The sequence below is a fragment of the Galeopterus variegatus genome, unplaced genomic scaffold (genome assembly GCF_000696425.1).
Source record: "Galeopterus variegatus unplaced genomic scaffold, G_variegatus-3.0.2 Scaffold3190, whole genome shotgun sequence".
Classification (NCBI taxonomy): domain Eukaryota; kingdom Metazoa; phylum Chordata; class Mammalia; order Dermoptera; family Cynocephalidae; genus Galeopterus; species Galeopterus variegatus.
In genome coordinates, this window is record NW_007729301.1 from 191,628 (window position 1) to 211,617 (window position 19,990).

Below are 19,990 nucleotides of genomic sequence, written 5' to 3' on the forward strand. Positions count from 1 at the left end.
GGCCGACCCCGCGCCACCACACTCACCGCGGTCCCAGCGGCCCCGGCAGCCGGGTCTCCAGCCCGAGGCGCGTGACTCGGCCGGGCCGTACCATCTTCTCAGCTCCGCGGGGGAGGCGCAGGGATAGGAGCGCGCCCCGCCCCGCCAGGCGGGTGGGGCCTCGCCCAGTCTCGCACGCCCGGAACTCAGCCTGAGTACCACAGCTCCAAAGTCTGGCGGGGAACCAAGAGCAGCGGCCCGCCACCTCCCTCTTTCGCCGCCCCCATGCTGCTCTCCCCCGCCGAGAGGTGCAGAGTGGTTCAGGCCGCACTGGCTGGGGCTGCTGGAGGAAACCATTTCATGCGCGGGGGGATGCTAAAATTTAAAAACCATTTTAAAGAGATTGGACCGAAAATATGACCAGCGAAAGACTCCCTGCCCACACCTCAGAGGAAAAGAGGTGAACGTTGTAAGAGCAATGTACTGTTCGTCTGGCTCCACCGTTGGTTTTTATTAAATCGCCAATGGACCGTTCTTCTCCCTACATTAGGCGGTGGAGGGTGCGGGCGGGCGGCCGTCCCGTGATGTGAGGGACGCCCAGGCGCCCCGTGGCCGGGCGGGACCGCGCATGTGCATGACTCACCCGCTCCTTTTCCCTCCTTCCACTCACCCACCCACGCAGAGCATCCAAGTTTTTAGAAAGCAAATTGATTATTGACTATTTTCTTAAAGCCTGGCGCCTGTTGTTCAGTTTGGTTACTTAAAAATTAATTTTAGGGCCAGCCCGTGGCTCACTAGGGAGAGTGCAGTGCCGATAACACCAAGGCCATGGATTCGGATCCTACATAGGGATGGCTGGTTGGCTCACTTGGGAGAGCGTGGTGCTGACACCACCAAGTCAAGGGTTAACATCCCCTTACCGGTCATGTTTAAAAAAATAAAAATTAATTTTAAAGCGATTAGTGCATGCAGTAATGTGGTACTTCCAGTGAGAGCTTAGGGAGAGCTGAGTATTGAACCGGGAGCTGCCACCTGGTGCGGGGCTAATCCAGAGACTTCTAGCCACAGCTGCGGTCCCAGCAGGTGTCCAGGGTGCGGTCATCAGGAAGGGCTGTAAGAAGAGCCTCAGCCGTTTTGCATAGGATCGGGTGGTTGCATTTTTGAGGTCACAAAGGTCATTTCTTTCTTTTTCTTTGGATTTCCATGTTATGTTGAAATGGCGACGTGAGAAAACGAAATTATAGCTTGTTTTCTACCTTCTCTTCCTGGCTTGGTAAAGGTTAAAGAGTATGACTGGAGTTACCAGGTTAGGCGTTGCCTGTTTGTTTATTTATACCAACTATATTTAATCCAATTCCTCCTGACATTGGACAGCACAAACTTAATTTATCGGCTAGTAAGTCACAAGATAATTTTTGAAGCAATAAAACAAAACACAGAGGTATACTGATTTAAAATTCTGTTTATACTCCTACCTTCAACAGTGTAGATACTTCGGTCTTATTGAGTTTGCAGAATGCTTTGAGAGCCTTAGTGAAAAGGTGCGAGAAGTGTTTGTGGCCACCTCGTACCTGTGCTTCCCAATTTCCAAAAAAAAAAAAAAAAAAATTTCCAACATTTGTCAAAGTGAGCAGGATTCACGCTGAAAATGGCCATCCCTGCAATTCTGAGCAGAAAACTGATTAACTGATTTCCACACTAATAAGCAAAAAACTTACAAAACTTCCCGCAAATTTCAATTAGTGACTATGGCCATTTTTATATATTTAATCTATTTGTTTCTTTTTTGGCGGCTGGCCGGTAGGGGGATCTGAACCTGTGACCTTGGTGTTTACAAAGCCAAGCTCTAACCAACTGAATTAACCGACTAGCCCTGCTGTTTTTAACAAAGAGAGTAATATCTTTTTTATTAAAAAAAACCCAAAAAACAAAAACCAACTGTATCTTCTATTCAATCAGTTTTGTTTTGTTTTTTTCCCCCTTGTAATCCTGTTTTTTCCCATTTCTCTTAGTGGTGCTCTTGAAACTAATTTGCTAGTGAGGTTTTAAACCAAGATCGAGTTTTTTTTTTTTTTTTTTTTTTTTTTTTTTTTAATAACCTTAGTTCCAGGAATTACCTTTTTCAATTGGTTAGTGAAGCCACCACCTTGCTCAGATGATCCTTTTTTTCCCACGGTGACAGGCTAACGGAGAGCCCACGTGCAGGAAGGTTATTTGAGCACTGCCATTTTCAATGAAATTCAATATGCACTCACCACAGCTGGGCTCAACTTATGCCACTAGTACCTTTCTCAACACCACGGGCTTCAGCCACCTACCTCTTTACACGGTGTTTTCTAAAATACCCGGGGTCTTCAAAAAGTTCACCAAAGGATTTGTATCATCTTAATTCCATTTTTCCACTAACTTTTTAAAGTACTATTGGGAAACCTACAAATCTGTTAAAAACTAAAAACTACTGCCAAATCCTTGCCCCAGTGAATTGTACCAAGGGTTAATTAAACTGGACTCTCAGGGTATAAACTTTCAAGGACACTCAACGAAAGGGACATTTTAGAAGTCAGAAAATGTACCCAACATTATCAGTGAAAAGTCAATTAAAACTTAGCAGAAAAGCTTCACTTCAGAGAGCAAAGCTGGCAATAACGTCTAACAATTAGCAACCAATTGAAATACGATGCTGACCTCAGAGCTTCTATCCCATGATAGAAATTGTATGAAATGTTATCCAAAGCATTGGATATACTACTGCCTGGCACTTATACAGTCCAGAAGATGTTTTTTCCATCACTGAAGCAGGCTTGATTAGAATTAAAGATGTCCTGATACTTTCCCATCTTCTTACTACAAGGGAGCATCCAGACTGACCAATCACTTCCATGATACCATTTGCCAAGACCATAGAGCCAAGTGAATAGAGAAAAGGCAAGTCTCATTCTGAAACTTCCCTTAGAGGTGTTTAGATGTACTCTTACCAACATATGCTCTCATGTAGCTGTAGGATTGGGCTTTATCTTTGAGTCAAAGCACCATGTTGCTGATTCAGTTTTCAGTTTCAGGAAGGAGTGTATTTCATTTGTAAGCAATTAAATCTAATATTTTAAATCACATCTCATTATTTTAAGGTTACTATAACAGATTCCCTGTTATAAAAATAATTAATAATCTAAGCTTTCATTTCTTCTAACAACCAATAAAACATTTTCTGTGTTTTTAGATGTGTTTAATGGTTTGGGGGTCTGGCCAGCTGCTGAAAGGCAGCAAGCAATGTGGTAACATTGCAAAAGGTGGAACTCACGCACCATTTTTTTTTTTTTTTTAAAGATGACCAGTAAGGGGATGTTAACCCTTGACTTGGTGTTGTCAGCACCACGCTCTCCCAAGTGAGCCAACCGGCCATCCCTATATAGGGATCCGAACCTGTGGCCTTGGTGTTATCAGCACCACACTGTGAGCCACAGGCCGGCCCTTCACGCACCATTTCTAAGTCAAGTTGAGGTTGTAGGTAACTAGACAATCAACTGCATATAAGGTGTCCAGCCAGTTGCAAGGCATGAACTATTTGTAGTCCAATAAAATTTTAAAAGCCACTAGGATCAACTTAGTATTTTTTACCATAGCAATTTCTGTAAGCTTTTAAAAATTAACCTCCCTTCCCCAATTAGAATTCAACTGCTAGGCCTTTATGTTTTAATCTAATACTAGCTGCCTGTTAAATACCAAGTGGTTTTTGTTTAGTCCGGTAAACAACCATGGATCCAGTCTATGGATTCAGACTTATTAAAAACCTTTGCAATCAGCAAAAGTTCTCTGATTTCAGCTTTTGATTTTAGGAAAGGATACAGAAAGGATTTTGTCTTTGTTCATCATCATTAGGTAATTCAACTGCCTAAAAAGATAGCCATCACATTTTCCTGTTTACAGATACCTGATTTACCCAATCATTTGTTTTCTCTGGGCCCTTTGCAACTGCTCAGGCTTATGTGCAAATAACATCTTCCACAAATTGGCTGCCATTTCAAGTTGCAACCCAGAAACTTTAGAACATACAAACCCAGTGCCGGCCCGGTGGCGCACTGGATAGTGCGCCGCTTGGGAAGCGCGGCGGCACTCCCACCCGAGGGTTCGGATCCCACATACAGACCGGTTCCCGCTCACTGGCTGAGCGAGGCGCGGGAGCAACACCGAGGTTTGCAGTCCCGTTGCCGGTCCCCGGTCCGGTGCAGGGGCAACACTGAGGGTTGCGATCCGTTGCCGGACACGGAAAAAAAGATAAAAGACACACACACACACACACACACACACAAAAAACATACAAACCCAAACCTTCATCTTGGAAAAGCAAATAACAGAGGGCTGGCCCATGGCTCACTTGAGAGTGTGGTGCTGATAACACCAAGGCCACGGGTTCAGATCCCTATATAGGGATGGCCAGTTTGCTCACTTCAGAGAGCGTGGTGCTGACACCACCAAGTCAAGGGTTAAGATCCCCTTACTGGTCATCTTTAAAAAAAAAAAGAAAAGCAAATAACAAGAGAGAATTGTAATATAACTTGACCGTTGGCACAGGCAGAGGAGGGAAACAGAACAAGGTAGGTTCACAAATGAACACCAACAGTTCAGTGTACTTAAAAAGCTAAAACTTAACTTTCCCCAACTCTGCCAAATGATTTGCTAAAAGTATCTTTGTAAAAGTTGTCCCTGATTGGTTTACACAGGCACTGTCCTGTTACTGAGGCTAGTTGGTATCTTTCACAGTAATGGGCTATAACTTAGCTTTGCCTGGGACTTTGTTTTACTAAACAAAGTAAAGAAGGTGCCATCCACACATGGCAGAAAAATCCCAGTACTTTATTGCCCATTAGTACCAGTTTTTGGTTCAGAAAACATCTACTGCCATTTCAAAAGCATGCAACCAGATGTTTCTTTAAAGAATACCTTATACTGACTGACAAATTCCAAACTGGAGATCTCTCAGACCAAGCCTACCCATTGAGAGTCTATATTAAAAATTAGACATTGTTACTTTGGGAGGTTCCTTTGGCATCAATCCAAATAGAAATACAAATGTAATGCAAGTACTGGATTCTGAGGGCAGTCAATTATTCTCATTAAACCAGAGTATTAATAACATTTGAGATTACCATGAAAAGAAAAACTTGAAAAATCCTCAGAAAACTAGTAGGTCCTCCTAATGAACACCAATCCAAGGCCACAGCCTTGGTGCTCAGAACTGCTGTAATCCTCTAAGTGCAAATTCGCCATCAAAATGCCAGAGGTAGGGGCCGGCCTGGTGGCACACTGGATAGTGCGCCGCTTGGGAGTGTGGCGGCGCTCCCGCCGTGGGTTCGGATCCCATGTTGAGACCGGTTCCCGCTCACTGGCTGAGCGTGGTGCAGGCGCGACACCGAGGGTTGCGATCCTGTTGCCGGTCAGTAAAAAAGACAAAAAGGAAAAAAAAAATGCCAGAGGTAGGGGCCGGCCGTGGCTCACTTGGGAGAGTGTGGTGCTGATAACACCAAGGCCACGGGTTCGGATCCCATATAGGGATGGCCGGTTTGCTCACTGGCTGAGCGTGGTGCTGACAACACCAAGTCAAGGGTTAAGATCCCCTTACCGGTCATCTTAAAAAAAAAAAAAAAAAAATGCCAGAGGTATTCTTAAGTAAACATTTTACAAATTAATTTGCTGCTGAGAATAAATACAAAGCTTCAGCTAAGGCTATCTTAATTATGCATGCAGCAAGCACAGCCTGGTAACTTTCCCAAAGCAAGAAACAGGCAGAGCCCAGACAACATAATTCTCAGAGGTAGCAGGTGCGAAGTCCCAAAATACTCTCTTCTTAGGAACAAATGAGGCCATGCATGTCCTTGACCCCATAAGATTTTCAAAAGTAACTCCTGTCAGGAGAGAAACCACTCGCCAGTTTCTTTAATAGAGCTATCAACCAGGTATTGGAGAAGGAAAAAAAGCCTCCCAAGGTAGGAACTGCAGAAAGCTGATACCTGCCCTTAGGGGATTAATAGAACTTAGACTTCTGAAGGAGAAGCTCAGTGGAACTGGTTCCCTGACTTCTGTGTGGGGAGATGGGGAAGCCTGCCACCTGGGGGTGCACTGAGGCTGATTCTCGGAGCACTGGGGAAACTGTCAACTGGAACTGCTGACGCTGGAAACATCCTTGCCTGGGCCATCCTGCTCAACAGAAGCAGGTGGCAAGGAGCCTGTCTTTTCCTCCTCCCTAGCTTTCTAGTCTCCTTCCTGCTGGTTTGCTAGAGATCTAGCCCCAGAATCACACAGTACAATATGGAAAGGGGGGTTTAAAGCTTTTTATGTGACTCGTGGTGTTCAATAGGATCTCTTTTTTTCTTTTTTTTTTTTTTGGTGACTAGCAGTACAAGAGTATCTTTTTATAAATAATGAAAATGTGATTTACCACAGAGCTTGACACATTTAAAAAAGTGAATGTTGCCAGCCAGAGAGAAATGCTTTTTAAGGACCAAATTTGATGTGTTTTAATCTGACTACATTTTACAAAGTCTCCACACCATTCCGGGGCTGAATCAGTGAATCCTAGTCCAAAGTCCTATGGGGCGAGGGGCCCTCAACATAATCCAAATGCACCTGTGCAGCTTACCTGAAAAGAAAGTGGGAAAGCCTGCCATTTGTCTCGTAACAACTATAATCTAAGTAGAGAGGAGAAAAAAGCCATTCTCAAGGCTTAAATGTAGCACACACCAAAGTGCTTAAGAGCCAACAGCATCTTAAAATTCACAACACATACTTTCACTAAAATGCATGTTAGTCCTAATTTTGAAAATTACCTTATTATGCCTTATGAATTCTCTCAGCTTTATTTGTGTTTTGCTGTTTGTTTCTGTCACCTCTTGGATTCAAATCCTCCAAAAATTCCTAAAATCCCACTACTACTATTCACAATAAATGTGTTCATTACAAACTTTTCAGAGGTGAAAAAAGTGATATAGAAGACACTTCAATATTCAAGGAATTTAAAACAAAAAGGTAGATTTAATGCATTAACAACAATAATCTGAGGATAAATAAATCCACAACAGACTTTAAAGTTTGAAAATTTTTTTCCTTTCTTTGCAGAGAGAATGGTTTTCTGAAAGCACATAGGACTGAAGATGTCAAAACAAAGTTAATTTCTTAATGTCCAGGTGAAACAGGCTTGGTTCTCCCTGCTGCCCTCCTACCACTTGCCACTGGCCAAGGTGATGGTTTCTCTTGTTTAACTCACGATGGGTGTTAGTTTCAAGAGTAACTGGATGGTTTGTTTCCTGAATCATCTTCTTGTGAGCCCATACTCTGTAAAGGGGAGAGTGAGGCAGTGTGTTTACATTTGCCTTTGTCAAGGGTTTCCATTCAGTCCCAAACAAGAACACCAGCTACTTATCCCGTCCCCCTCAGAGGAAAGCCACCTTGTGAATTGCAACAGCAGACAATTCTAGGAACCACCCTCTAATCATACTTCCACAAGTACTTCTCTGTGACTTTATTGATAAAGGTTTTCAAGAACATTGGGCAACTAAATATTTAATAGCCTGAAACCAGGTTATCCCATGCCTGATGTGGCAACACCCCTCCTTTTCTACCCTGCACACTTCTTATAATGAGGGGAACCCCTAATCACCTTTTGCACGAACTGGGGGTTCACTGTAATCTCCTGGTCCATGGCCTTCAGCCGTTCGTCCAGTTCTATGCACTTCAACATCTGCATGACAGACATGTTTAAATGTGGTTGGTAAGCAATTTAGGTCAGTTACATCCTTTTTAACCTAGACTATTAACATGGGTGCTATAGGTTCACAATCCCTTGATCTGAAACCCCTGTGGCCACATGGGTTTTGGAGTCAGAATATTTTCAATTCAGAAAGCTAATACGGTACAAGTGCTATTACCTAACATCCCAGCAGGGTCTAGGCAGTATCCCATCATCAAATACATTCATATCTTTTGCAGTGAAACTGAAGTATATTCACACTAAGTGAGATAAATAAAGACTATACATCATTTCAGGTGACATTTTGCCATCAAATGAGTTACCTAAAAAACTTCCGTTTTTAGGCTTTAAAAAAAAAAACTTTAAAATTGCACAAAAGGGACTATGGAGGTATCCTATGTTACTGTATGTTACTTTTAGGTTTCTGAGATTTAACATTTGTTCAATAATTTCCCTACTCATAGATGAGAAACACAGACTTCCCATATGACCCCACTTCACACCCCAAAACCCAGAGAGGTGCTCAAAGCAGCTCGCCCTCAGGAGATGCAGAGGTGGCTGCTACTGAACCCACACTGCTGATTGACGGGGACCTTCAGGGATGGCTTTGCTCCTCTCCTTCTCCAGCCACCCCAATTCTGCTCCTGAAACAGGGAGAGATGTTTCCTGACTTCTCAACCTGAAACTCCGCATACATTTACCACAGAAACAAGGCTCTACACTACAACTGGCAGTTGGGTATAGATAAAAATTTATTAGACCCTCTAAGTGTTGTCGGAATTAGAATAGGTTTTGGTAAGTTAGTTGGGAAATCTAACTCACCATTTATTTACAGCCATATGATCTGGAAGAGTATTAAGCAGCCCATTTCGAAATTAATTTTCTAGGAACTAAGATGTTTCTAGATTGGAAACTACCTGTATTTAAAAGTAAAATTTTCCGGGCCGGCCCGGTGGCGCACTGCTACAGTGTGCCGCTTGGGAGCGCGGTGGCGCTCCTGCCGGGGGTTCGTATCCCACATACAGACCGGTTCCCGCTCACTGGCTGAGCGAGGTGTGGGCGCAACACCGAGGGTTGCGATCCGTTGCCGGACACGAAAAAAAAAAAAAAAAAAAAGTAAAATTTTCCTAAAGCATAGGAGCAGTATTTCAAATACAACATGTCAACCATCAATCAGAAACGGTGAATGGCATTCATGCTTACCTCCTGATCGATGTTATGAAGCATGGCTGGGTTGTTATATTTTTCAGGGTTATCGTGGAAACTGACCATACCATCCTTCTGATTAATACTTGCAAAAATTTCACCATCTTCTATCTACAGAAAAATAAATCAGGAAAGCAGTTTAGACCCAAACACTATGTGAATATACAGTATATATTTGTTATATTATTTTATATAATCAGGGAAAGGACAGAAAATACATAAACTTGTATGTGTATTTTTAAGCACCAAGTTTATTCAACCTCTATTTACTGGACACCTACTATATGCTAGGTACCATTATAGATGCTAACGGGTGCAAAGCCCTCCCTCTTTCCCACTTTCTCTCTCACTCACATAAAACACGTGCGTGTGCACACACACACACACACACACACACATCCCTGCCCTTGCATTTTTTTTTTTTACTAAGGTGAAATCCATATAACATAATCAATCATTTTAAAATAAGCAATTCAGTGGCATTTAGTTCATTCACAATACTGTGCAACCACCCGCTCTATCTAGGTCCAAAACATTTTCATTGCCTCAAAAGGAAACCCATCAGTAGCCACTCCCCATTCCCTCCTCCTCTCAGCACCTGGCAACCACTTAGTCTGCTTTCTGTCTGTATGCAGTTGCCTATTTTGGATATATCCTATAAATGGCACCATACACTATGTGGTCTTTTGTGTCTGGCTTCACTTAGCATAATGTTTTTTTTTTTTTTTTTAAATGTTTTTAAGGTGCCCTTGTGTTTTTAAACATCAGTTTCACTGAGATATAATTTACATTGCCATTGCATTTTTTTTCCTTTTTGTCTTTTTTCGTGACCAGTAACGGGATCGCAACCCTCAGTGTCGCGCCCGTACCGCAACCGGCAATGGGATCGCAACCCTCGGTGTCGCGTCCGCACTGTGCTCAACCAGTGAGCAGACCGGTCTCTATATGGGATCCGAACCCTCGTCGGGAGCGCATTCGCGCTCCCAAGCGCCGCACTCTACCGAGTGTGCCACTGGGCCGGCCCTGCCATTGCATTTTTAAAAGTGAAACCCTAACACATTTTCGTTTCACCCTGGTGGAAATTATCATCTGATCCTTCAAGAACTTTTCTACCGGGCCGGCCCGGTGGCGCACTGCTACAGTGCGCCGCTTGGGAAGTGCGGCAGTGCTCCCGCCGAGGGTTCGGATCCCACATACAGACCGGCCGCTCACTGGCTGAGCGAGGTGCGGGAGCAACACTGAGGGTTGCGATCCCGTTGCCGGTCACGAAAAAAGACAAAAAGGAAAAAAAAAAAAAAAAAAAAGAACTTTTCTACCACTGCTGATGAGGTTTAAATGAGGTAAATGAGGTTTACAAAACTATGATAATGAGAATATGTAAATATAATAAGGAGCACAAATAGGACACAACTGTGGTGTATATCATCTGAGTACACTATGACTGGAAAACATAAGGAAATAGACCAGAATGTCAATAGTGGTTGACTTTGGATGTTCTCTTGCCTTTCTTCTTTTTCATATTTTCTATAATGGGAGGCTGGCCAGTTAGCTCAGTTGGTTAGAACATGGTGTTGTAACATCAAGGTCAAGGGTTCAGATCCCCATACTGGCCAGCCGCCAAAAAAACCAAAACAAAAAACCCCAAGATATTATATTTTCCATAACAAACACCTGTTACTTCTACAAGGACAAAGCTCCACTAAATTAATTTTTTAAATAATAAAAACACACTTACCATGTGTAGAACATACTTTTCTGCCTCTTGAGGTCCAGATAATTGCACACGACTAGCCATATCTTGTAACGATAGTGTTAGAAAGGTCTGAAAGTCAGAAGCAGAATTAATCACAGGTAGAAGCAATGGAGGAAGACATTTTATTAAATATGTACAGAGTTCTTTCCATTGCTGTACAAAATAAATTTCCGTTTGTGAAGATGACTTGATACTGATGAACCCAGTGGTTTTAGTCATCATTTTCTAGAGGAGTAATGACAAAGGGTTAATTTTACACACATACACACACACCTGCACGCTTTTAGAAAACAGTAAGAAAAAGACCAAAAACTCAAAATCCACGAAGAGCAAAGACTATATACAAACACAGAAAAGGAAATCAAAGCGTTCTCTAACATGTAGAAAATACTGTTTCACTTATAATTAGAAAAATATAAAGTAAAACTACACTAAGATTTCCTTTTTCACCTATCAGTTTGCAGAAGCTCTGAATGTCTGGCTAGACTCTGTGCTAGTAATGGTATTAGGAAATACACCCCTCCACACAGAGCTGGCAAGAATGTACACAGGTACAATTCTATGGAAGACAAGCCAACAGCATCCCTTATCCTTTGACCTAGAGTTTTCCTTTTAGAAATGTATCCTACACATACTTTCCTATATGTATGAAATGACCTATGTGCATGGTATTCACTGTAATGGTGTTTACCATAGTAAAAGATTGGAAACCACCTCGATGTCTAACAACAGAGGACTGATTGAGTCTAGCACAGATATGCAAATGGACCACAATGCTGTTGTAAAAAGAATAAAAAGTGATGACATTCTATGAACTGAAAAGGGATCTAAGATATGTACGTCATTATGGAGACTTCTACATCTTTTGAATTTTGTTTTGTAAATGTGTTATCTATTAAATAAAATAAAATTTTAAATCACATTCATCTTTCAAAATTCAAAGTTAAAAATTTTAAACAAATGAGGGAGTTAAACAAAAGAGAGGCTACACACTTGTGGTTCATGCTCTGCTTGAGATTTGATGAAAGTGCTCCCTTTCAGGAACAAATTAAGAGCTCCTTTTTAATGGCAGCTGGCAATATTTACAGCAATGGCATTTTTTTTTCCCTTTTTGTCTCTTTTTTACTGACCGGTAACGGGATCGCAACCCTCGGTGTCGCGTCCGTACCAGGGACCGGCAACGGGATCGCAACCCTCGGTGTCGCGCCCGTACCAGGGACCGGCAACGGGATCGCAACCCTCGGTGTTGCGCCCGCACTGCGCTCAACCAGTGAGCGGGAACCGGTCTCCACATGGGATCCGAACCCTCGGCGGGAGCACCATCGCGCTCCCAAGCAGCACACTCTCCAGTGTGCCACCGGGCCGGCGCAGCAATGTCATTTTTAAAGCTGACATGTTAAAACCCTGATCTTAGAAATTCCTGATAAGCCAATGATCAAAATATATATATATATATGTACTTTAGTTCGAAAAATGGCACCCAAGAAATTGAAACTATTAATAATTTTCAGTACATAAGTAATTTAACACAAAGACTCAAAACTAAACATTTTTAAATATGAGGGTACTTCAAAAAGTTCACAGAAAAATAGAATTAAAAGATAATGCAAATCTTTCCATGAACTCTTTGAGGTACCCTTATACATAAAACTACCATTTTTCCCATTTCAAAATAAATAGAAACTTCCACCTGACTGTCCATCAATAGAAGACTAGCTGAATAAATTATGATCCATTCATACAAGGGACTACTATGTAAGGTAACTGTGATAAAGGCTTATGTTGCCATGGAAAGAGGTGCATTGTTCCTATTTTTTTTTTTGTCTTTTTTCGTGACCGGCAATGGATCGCAACCCTCAGTGTTGCGCCCGTACCGGACCGGGACCAGCAACGGGATCGCAACCCTCGGTGTTGCGCCCGCACCTCGCTCAGCCAGTGAGCGGGAACCGGTCTGTATGTGGGATCCGAACCCTCGGCGGGAGCGCCACCACGCTCCCAAGCGGTGCACTGTAGCAGTGCGCCACCGGGCCAGCCTGAGAGGTGCATTGTTCAAAGAAGCATATTAAAAAAGAAAGCCAGTTAAAGAATAGCATGTAAAGGGGCCGGCCTGTGGCTCACTTGGGAGAGTGTGGTGCTGACAACACCAAGTCAAGGGTTAACATCCCCTTACCGGTCAACTTTCAAAAAAAAAAAAAAAAAAGAATAGCATGTAAAGTATGATCCCAATTACATATAATAGGGAGTGTCTATGCACACACATAGAAGAGAGAGAGAGACAGAGCAACAAGAAGAATCTAGAAAAACATCCACCAAACATTAATACAGAGTCATTTCTCAGCATCAGAGATGGCTGATTTAACCGCAATGCCATACCCCCTTGCCTCTAGCAGTCTTCCAGCCAGCAATGCCAAAGGACACAGTTCCATCACCAACACTGATGCAGTCTACCTATTAAGAGTTCTTGAAAAGCTTTTGATTTTCTGACGTTTTCTAGTAAGAGACTAACTTGGCTAGAAAATCCTTTGATGTTTCCCCATTCTATTATTCTGGTACTAGTACATGATGCCAGAAGTGTAGCAGCCACCATCCAAGATTTAACCTGACTAGACACATCTTTTAGTGATACCATCCCTGTCTACCACACCTTACAGTGGCCCCCGGGCTCCCCTCAGCAGTGCTTGTGAGCCCAGTGTACCACAACCCACCAGGAGTCAGCACATGAAGGACCCAGGACACTGGTGACTTTGTGGCCACTGCCCCAGTCCTGGAATGACCATGTCCAGACCCTTCCTGTTTGTCTGGTCAAACTCTTGTTTTGGATTTATCCTATCCAAATAAAAAACTGCATTTTACTATACTGACTTCTTAAATTATAAGCTACCAACTTATTCCAAAATGAGCAACTGTGGTTGAGTATTTCACAGATAGTTAATTGATCATTTTTGCAGAGAAGCCTACTTTTTAGATCTCTTAAGTTCTAATTCTTCATTTAACTTTCATTTGCCATTCTGCAATTTAACATATCTCTGAACGTGCACCACCTTTTATCCTTGTTAACATTTGGATTCTTTTATCTAAACCTGAAGTACTAGTCACAAACTGGGTGCAGCTATTTTTTAATGGCTACCTCTTGATGGTGAGAGACAGGAATTTACTTAGGATGGTTTTGGTAGCACCTGACCCCAAAAGAAAATTTTGTGCAGAGAATTAGGCTGCTCGTTCGTTACCTTGAATCTCTTAGATCCTGGTCTTTTTATTTTATTTTATTTTATTTTTTTATAAAAAGATGACCGGTAAGGGGATCTCAACCCTTGGCTTGGTGTTGTCAACACCACGCTCAGCTAGTGAGCCAACCGGCCATCCCTATATAGGATCCGAACCCGTCACCTTGGTGTTATCAGCACTGCACTCTCCCGAGTGAGCCACGGGCTGGCCCGATCCTGGTCTTTTTAGCCTGTGGGTCAAGCTGGTTTTTCTCTAGCTGACAGGTTACATTTGTTTTTGATCTTTGTTGATTTGCTTTTTCTTTCACATTCTTTATTTTCCTCTCACAAATTAACTTTTTACAAATTCTCTGCTGATTTCCTTATGTCAGTCAGGAAGCTGCAGTTACTCTCTCTAGAATATTTGGAAGGAGTTCTTTCTCTTGCTCAGTGGTCATCTCCTACCTTCCTGCCTCTTCTCCTTGGAAGCATTTGTCCTCATGTGGTCTGCCTTCCTCCACAACTACTCCCACCTACTTTTAACTTTTAACTTCTTCAGGGAACTAAGGGAAGTCACCTGCCCCAGCTCATCACATCTATGGTCTATTGTCTGTTACCGGGTAGCCTAGCAACAAACAGCCCCTCTTCTGGCTCCTCAGCTTCCTCTCCCACCATCGCCATGGGGGACACAGGGCAGAGGATATGCACGGGGAGAGTCACCATGTGCTCACCTGCTGTGAACTGCTGAATCTCTAACCAGACTTCTTCTCAAGAGAAAAAAGCATCCTCTACTTGTGTAAGCCACTCTTAGTAGGATTCCTGTTACTTGTAGTGTGTGCCTTCGTAACACACATAAGATTTCACTTTTCTTTTTATACTTTTCTGTACTTATTGAACATTTGATAATAAGCATATTTTCTATAATCAAAAACCATCAGTCATTTTCATCTTGAAAATGAAAATTATATAATTTGCTTACATATTAGAATTCAACTGCACACAGCTCCTACAACCCTGGTCTAAATAATAATGTCAGAGTAGCATTATGTTCAAACAAGAAGTTCAAATGGAGATCAGCACAGCCTGAGAGGTTCTAAGGCTGGTCACGAGGAACGCAGGTCTACATCACTACTGTCCCCCCACCTGCCCATCTGGAGTTTGTGACCTCTCTAAGGCTACCTTTCTTTGCCTTCCAATGGAGCCACATCTCCTACCTTTCTTCCTCTTCACCTGCTCCTCTTCTCCAATACCCTGCTCTAGCCCTAAAAAGACCAAAAGGTATAAATCAAACTCTTTCTAAGAAACCAATCGCAATGGGAGTTTTCTCTTCATACAGAAATCCTGCCCTACTTTATGCCTGTAACTGCTTCCTCAGCAATGAAAAGGAAAAGAGAAGAGGAACAAGGCCAGGGGGAGTAGGGAGATGCCGCCTGGGACAGCACTTTCCTCACCTTTGTTAGCCTCTGAATGTTCTTCTTATAAAGAGACGACAAGCATTGCTTCACCAGGCCCATGTTGTTATCACGAGTGAAAGTCTCACTGTGCTTGGTCACCAAGTTTCGGAGTTCTGAGGGGTTATTGGTTGAATAAACTTGTGCTAACTCATGGTATGCATTGCTAAGAGGCTAAAAGTGTGAAGGTGGGAAAAAAATTAGATTAAAACTTTAGAAGACTAAAATTTGTACAGGAAGCAAAAAACAAAACATATGGTATTGTGTTTTGAGGAAGTACATTCCATATTGTTGTTAGGTCACAAATTATAATTTGTCCAAAGCAAATGCCTAGTTTTTAAGACCAGGGATAGAGATTCACTATGGAATTATTTATTGTCAATAAAACTTTGTAGTACAGAACAAATAACTGCATAGCAGCTGAAGGTCTACTGAATTTAGTGAAGGCATGCATGTCTTTTTTTCTCTATAAGTGGTTCTGTTGCCTTCTATTGATAAATTATACTGGGAAGAAAGAAGGCAAAATTTCCATCATTCCCAACTCTCCCCCTCTCTCACACACATACACGTCACCAGATGCATGGAACAATCTGCTACTTTTGCTAGCAAGTACGAAGATAGGAACAAGAGAGCTAGCAGTGGCTGAGCACCTACTGAGAGCCTGAGCTGCTTTAGGCATTTTATACATATTATCGCTTTATGTTAAATATTAAGAAACTGGGGCAGAGGTCCAAGAGAATGTGGAGTAGTCCTGAGGAGCACTACCAAAGGGTAGAAACTGGACTTAAACCCACCTCTCTGACTCTGAAATCTGTTCTTTTCACTGTTTATGATACCATCATAAATAAATTACTCATTCTTGTGAATGACATCCTCAAGCCATAAGACATCACTTTATAAAAGCCGGCTCAGGGGCCACTGAAGGACCCACAGGAGTTCTCCAAAATAATTTGAGTAAATCTGCCTTAAACCTACACTGCCCATCACTCTTCCATGGGAGTCCAGGGAGCTCTCTTAACCAGCTTTCCCTTCCCCCTCATCCTGGAACTAGGTTGACTAGAGCCCGGAGAACCACAACAGGGCTCTTAGGCAAAGGACACTTGGCTACCTTCAACAAGCCAGCAGGAAAATCTTCTAATCGGGAAGATATTTAGATTGACATCTGAAAATTTTGAGTTTTGAACAAGGAGGATCAGGGTGAAATTGTTATCAAAATGATTGTGACCTCATAACCCTTTAAAAAAAAAAAAGAAAGCAAGACAGCCTATAGCACCCAGTATTCCTAGGAGGTTTCCCATCGGAGTACTAACCAGGCCTGACAACCTTGCTTAGCTTCCAAGATCAGATGAGATTAGGCACATTCAGGGTGGTATGACCACAGACTTTATAACCCTTTTAAACTTCTCAAAATTTTAAAAACCATAAGCATATATTTAAAATTTTTTTAAATAAGTAGTGTAATATTTCAACATGGTCCCAAAGATGGGTTGTCAGTGAGAACTGAAACAAAGTTCAGTGAGTAGAGCTTGTACTCTTCATCTGGGAGCTCTAGTAAGATTTCCCAATACTGGGGCAAATGAGAGTTCAATCAAATCAGTACTGCTTTTTCAGTATTTTTGCTAAAATGTAATAAAGAAATACAAGAAGAAGAAAAAAAAAATCAACCCTTATAGGACCTTAAACATCTATAGCTACCTAGAGCAAAATTTGAAAACAGGATCCAATCAGGTGATGAGAATGTATACGGACTGGAATGGAGTTAGAGATTCTGACTGCCTGCAGCTTCCAGCAGACACCTAGTAAATGTCTGCTAACTAGAAGCTAAATCACCATAAAATAAAATTGCAGAACTAGATCATTACAATATATATATTTTTTGTACAATTTATGTACTCAAAATGTTCGTGTAAGAAATTAGTTTTATTTTAAAAACTCACCTTAATGAATCTACCCACAATCTGAGACGTGTATTTTGGTAGCTGTTGTACTTTGCCAAGTAATATCAAAGACACTAGAATATACTTTTTATATGATTCCAACATGATATGACTGACTGCCATGGCAGGAGTAGTTATAGCCTGAGCAAGAGAAGAATGTTTAGTGTGAAGAGAGAGCACACTGTAGCAGCAAACCATTGCCTACATGTATCACTTTAATTACAAAGCAACAATACTTGTATTTAATGTCAAGTTTTTTCCTATCCCACTGGTCTATACTGACATCCATTATTTTTTATTAACATTATTTATTATTCATTTACTTATTAACATTAACAGCTTTACTGAGATATAATTCACACAGTATAAAATTTGCCCTTTTAAAGTATACAATTCAGTGGTCTCCGGTATATTCACTATTTTGTAAAACCATCACCACTACCTAATTTCAGAACATTTTCATCCTCCCAAAAAGAAGCCCCCTACCCATTAGCAGTCATTTTCCATTTGCTCCTCCCCTCAGCTCTAGGCAACCATTATTCTTCTTTCTGTCTCTATGGATTTGCCTACTTTGGACAGTTCATATAAATGGCATCATACAGTATGTGGTCTTTTGTGACCGGATTCTTTAACATAGTATGTTTTCAAGGTTCATCCATGTTGTAGCATGGATATATCAGTACTTAATTCCTTTTTATGACTGAATAATGTTCCATTGTGTGGATATATCACACTTTGTTTATCCATTCCTCGTTTGATGGGCATTTGGGTTGTTTACATCTTTTGGCTATTATGAATAACGCTGCTATAAACATTAGTGTACACATTTTTGTGTGGACATATGTCTTTAATTCTCTTGGGTATATTCCTAGGAGTGAAACTGCTGGGTGATGTGGTAACTCTATGTTTAACATTCTGAGGAACTGCCATGCACCATTTTACAATCCCAATAGCATTTATGAGTATTCTAATTCTCCACATCCTTGCCAACACTTGTTACTGGCTGTCTTTTTAAATTCTAGCCATCCTAGTGGTTGTAAACTAGTATTACACTGTGGTATTGATTTGTATTTCCTTAATGATGATGAGTATCTTTTCATGTACTTATTGGCCATTTGTATATATTCTTTGGAAAATGGTCATTAGAATACCACATGATCACAGAGAAACAGTCTTTGAAAAGACTTCTGCCTGAAACCCAGAGGCCCCAGGATCAATCCACTCCAGCTGTAAATCTAAGGGAGCACTTCTTTAGTCACACAGTTCAAAACAACCGAGGGACATTTATAGAGATGATTACCTGTTCGTAAAAGTAGAGTGCTCTTTCAAAGTTCTTCAGCCCAGTATAGATCATCCCGCCATAATAATAGTAACATAAAAAGTGCTTTGCATCATAGGCTCCGTTCTCTTTACAGATATCCATCATGTCCACATCAAGATAAGGGAGGGCAGGCTTAAAGCATTTTGCTAGCAAACAAAGCTGTGAACAAAGTAATATTAAATCATCATTTTAATTTTACTTTAGTAGGTGTTAGGAGAAGGAGGAAATTCACAGATTCCAGAAATTTCAAAAATCCTATTTTGTATTACATTTTATTAATTAAAATGATCTAAATGTGAACATATTACTTCATTTCCTTAACCATTCAGAATAAAATAGCATTTCTTTATAAAAAACTAACCAGCTGTAAGGCAGATAGAGCACCCCACAGACGAATTGAGAATAGAGAACTCCACAGATAAGCTCAGTTATCACTTGTCTGTTTACAGATAAGCAAAGAAGTATGTCCTTTTTCTCTTCATTGAACTTGTGGAATAGAAAAAGACCAGCATGGTGGGATAAAAATAGAAGTCTTTTCTTCAATTAATTCTTTTCAATTTTTGAATCTTTTAGTAGTTTAGGAAATTGTCCTACTCAAGAAAGCAAGCACATGGAAGTTCTATACCTAGTAATGGTGCCACAGTGTAGATATATTACAAACTCATCGAGCTATACAGTTAAGATTAATGCTTTACTGTACTTATGTTATACCTTAATCACAAAAAGATTTTTTTTTTTTTGTCTTTTTCGTGACCAGTAAGGGGATCACAACCCTTGGTGTGGTGTTGCCTGCACCGCGCTCAGCCAGTGAGCACACCGGCCAGTCCAATATAGGATCCGAACCCGTGGTGGGAGTGTCGCTGTGCTCCCAGCACTGCACCCTCCCGAGTGCGCCACGGGGCCGGCCCACAAAAAGATTTTTAAAAAAGTAAAAGAAAGCCCATCTCCATGTGAAACTAGAACATGTGTTTCAAATAATACACATACCATGTTATTAATTAAGGAAACAATGTAAGAACCCCATACAGACTGGTTAAACTATGGTACACCTATATTATGGAATACTCTGCAGCTCTAAGGCACTGCTGTGGAATCACCTCTAAGATATATTAAAAAGAAAAAAGCAAAATACGGGCCGGCCCAGTGGCACACTGGAGAGTGCGCCGCTTGGGAGTGTGGCGGCGCTCCCGCCGAGGGTTTGGATCCCACATACAGACTGGTTCCCGCTCACTGGCTGAGCGTGGTGCAGGCGCAACACCGAGGGTTGCGATCCCCTTGCCGGTCCCCGGTATGGGCGCGACACCGAGGGTTGCGATCCCATTACCGGTCAGTAAAAAAAGACAAAAAGGAATAAAAAAAAAAAAAAAAAAAAAAAAAAAAAAAAAAAAAAACAAAAAAA

The 19,990-nt window shown here is 41.6% G+C and overlaps 1 protein-coding gene across 3 annotated transcripts in view; it reads right to left on the reverse strand.

Moving 5' to 3' along the window:
- Nucleotides 1–6,976: 6,976 nt before the first annotated feature.
- Nucleotides 6,977–19,990, reverse strand: part of COPS3 (COP9 signalosome subunit 3) — a 26,137-nt gene continuing 13,123 nt past the window's right edge. For all 3 annotated transcript variants that reach the window (XM_008584261.1, XM_008584258.1, XM_008584259.1), the window contains exons 6-12: nucleotides 18,571–18,750; nucleotides 17,271–17,411; nucleotides 15,334–15,507; nucleotides 10,662–10,748; nucleotides 8,924–9,037; nucleotides 7,631–7,711; nucleotides 6,977–7,305 (exon numbers count right to left, since the gene is read on the reverse strand). In XM_008584261.1, the coding sequence (XP_008582483.1) occupies nucleotides 7,252–7,305; nucleotides 7,631–7,711; nucleotides 8,924–9,037; nucleotides 10,662–10,748; nucleotides 15,334–15,507; nucleotides 17,271–17,411; nucleotides 18,571–18,750 (831 nt within the window). In that variant the 3' untranslated portion in view covers nucleotides 6,977–7,251. The remainder of the gene's footprint in view (nucleotides 7,306–7,630; nucleotides 7,712–8,923; nucleotides 9,038–10,661; nucleotides 10,749–15,333; nucleotides 15,508–17,270; nucleotides 17,412–18,570; nucleotides 18,751–19,990) is intronic.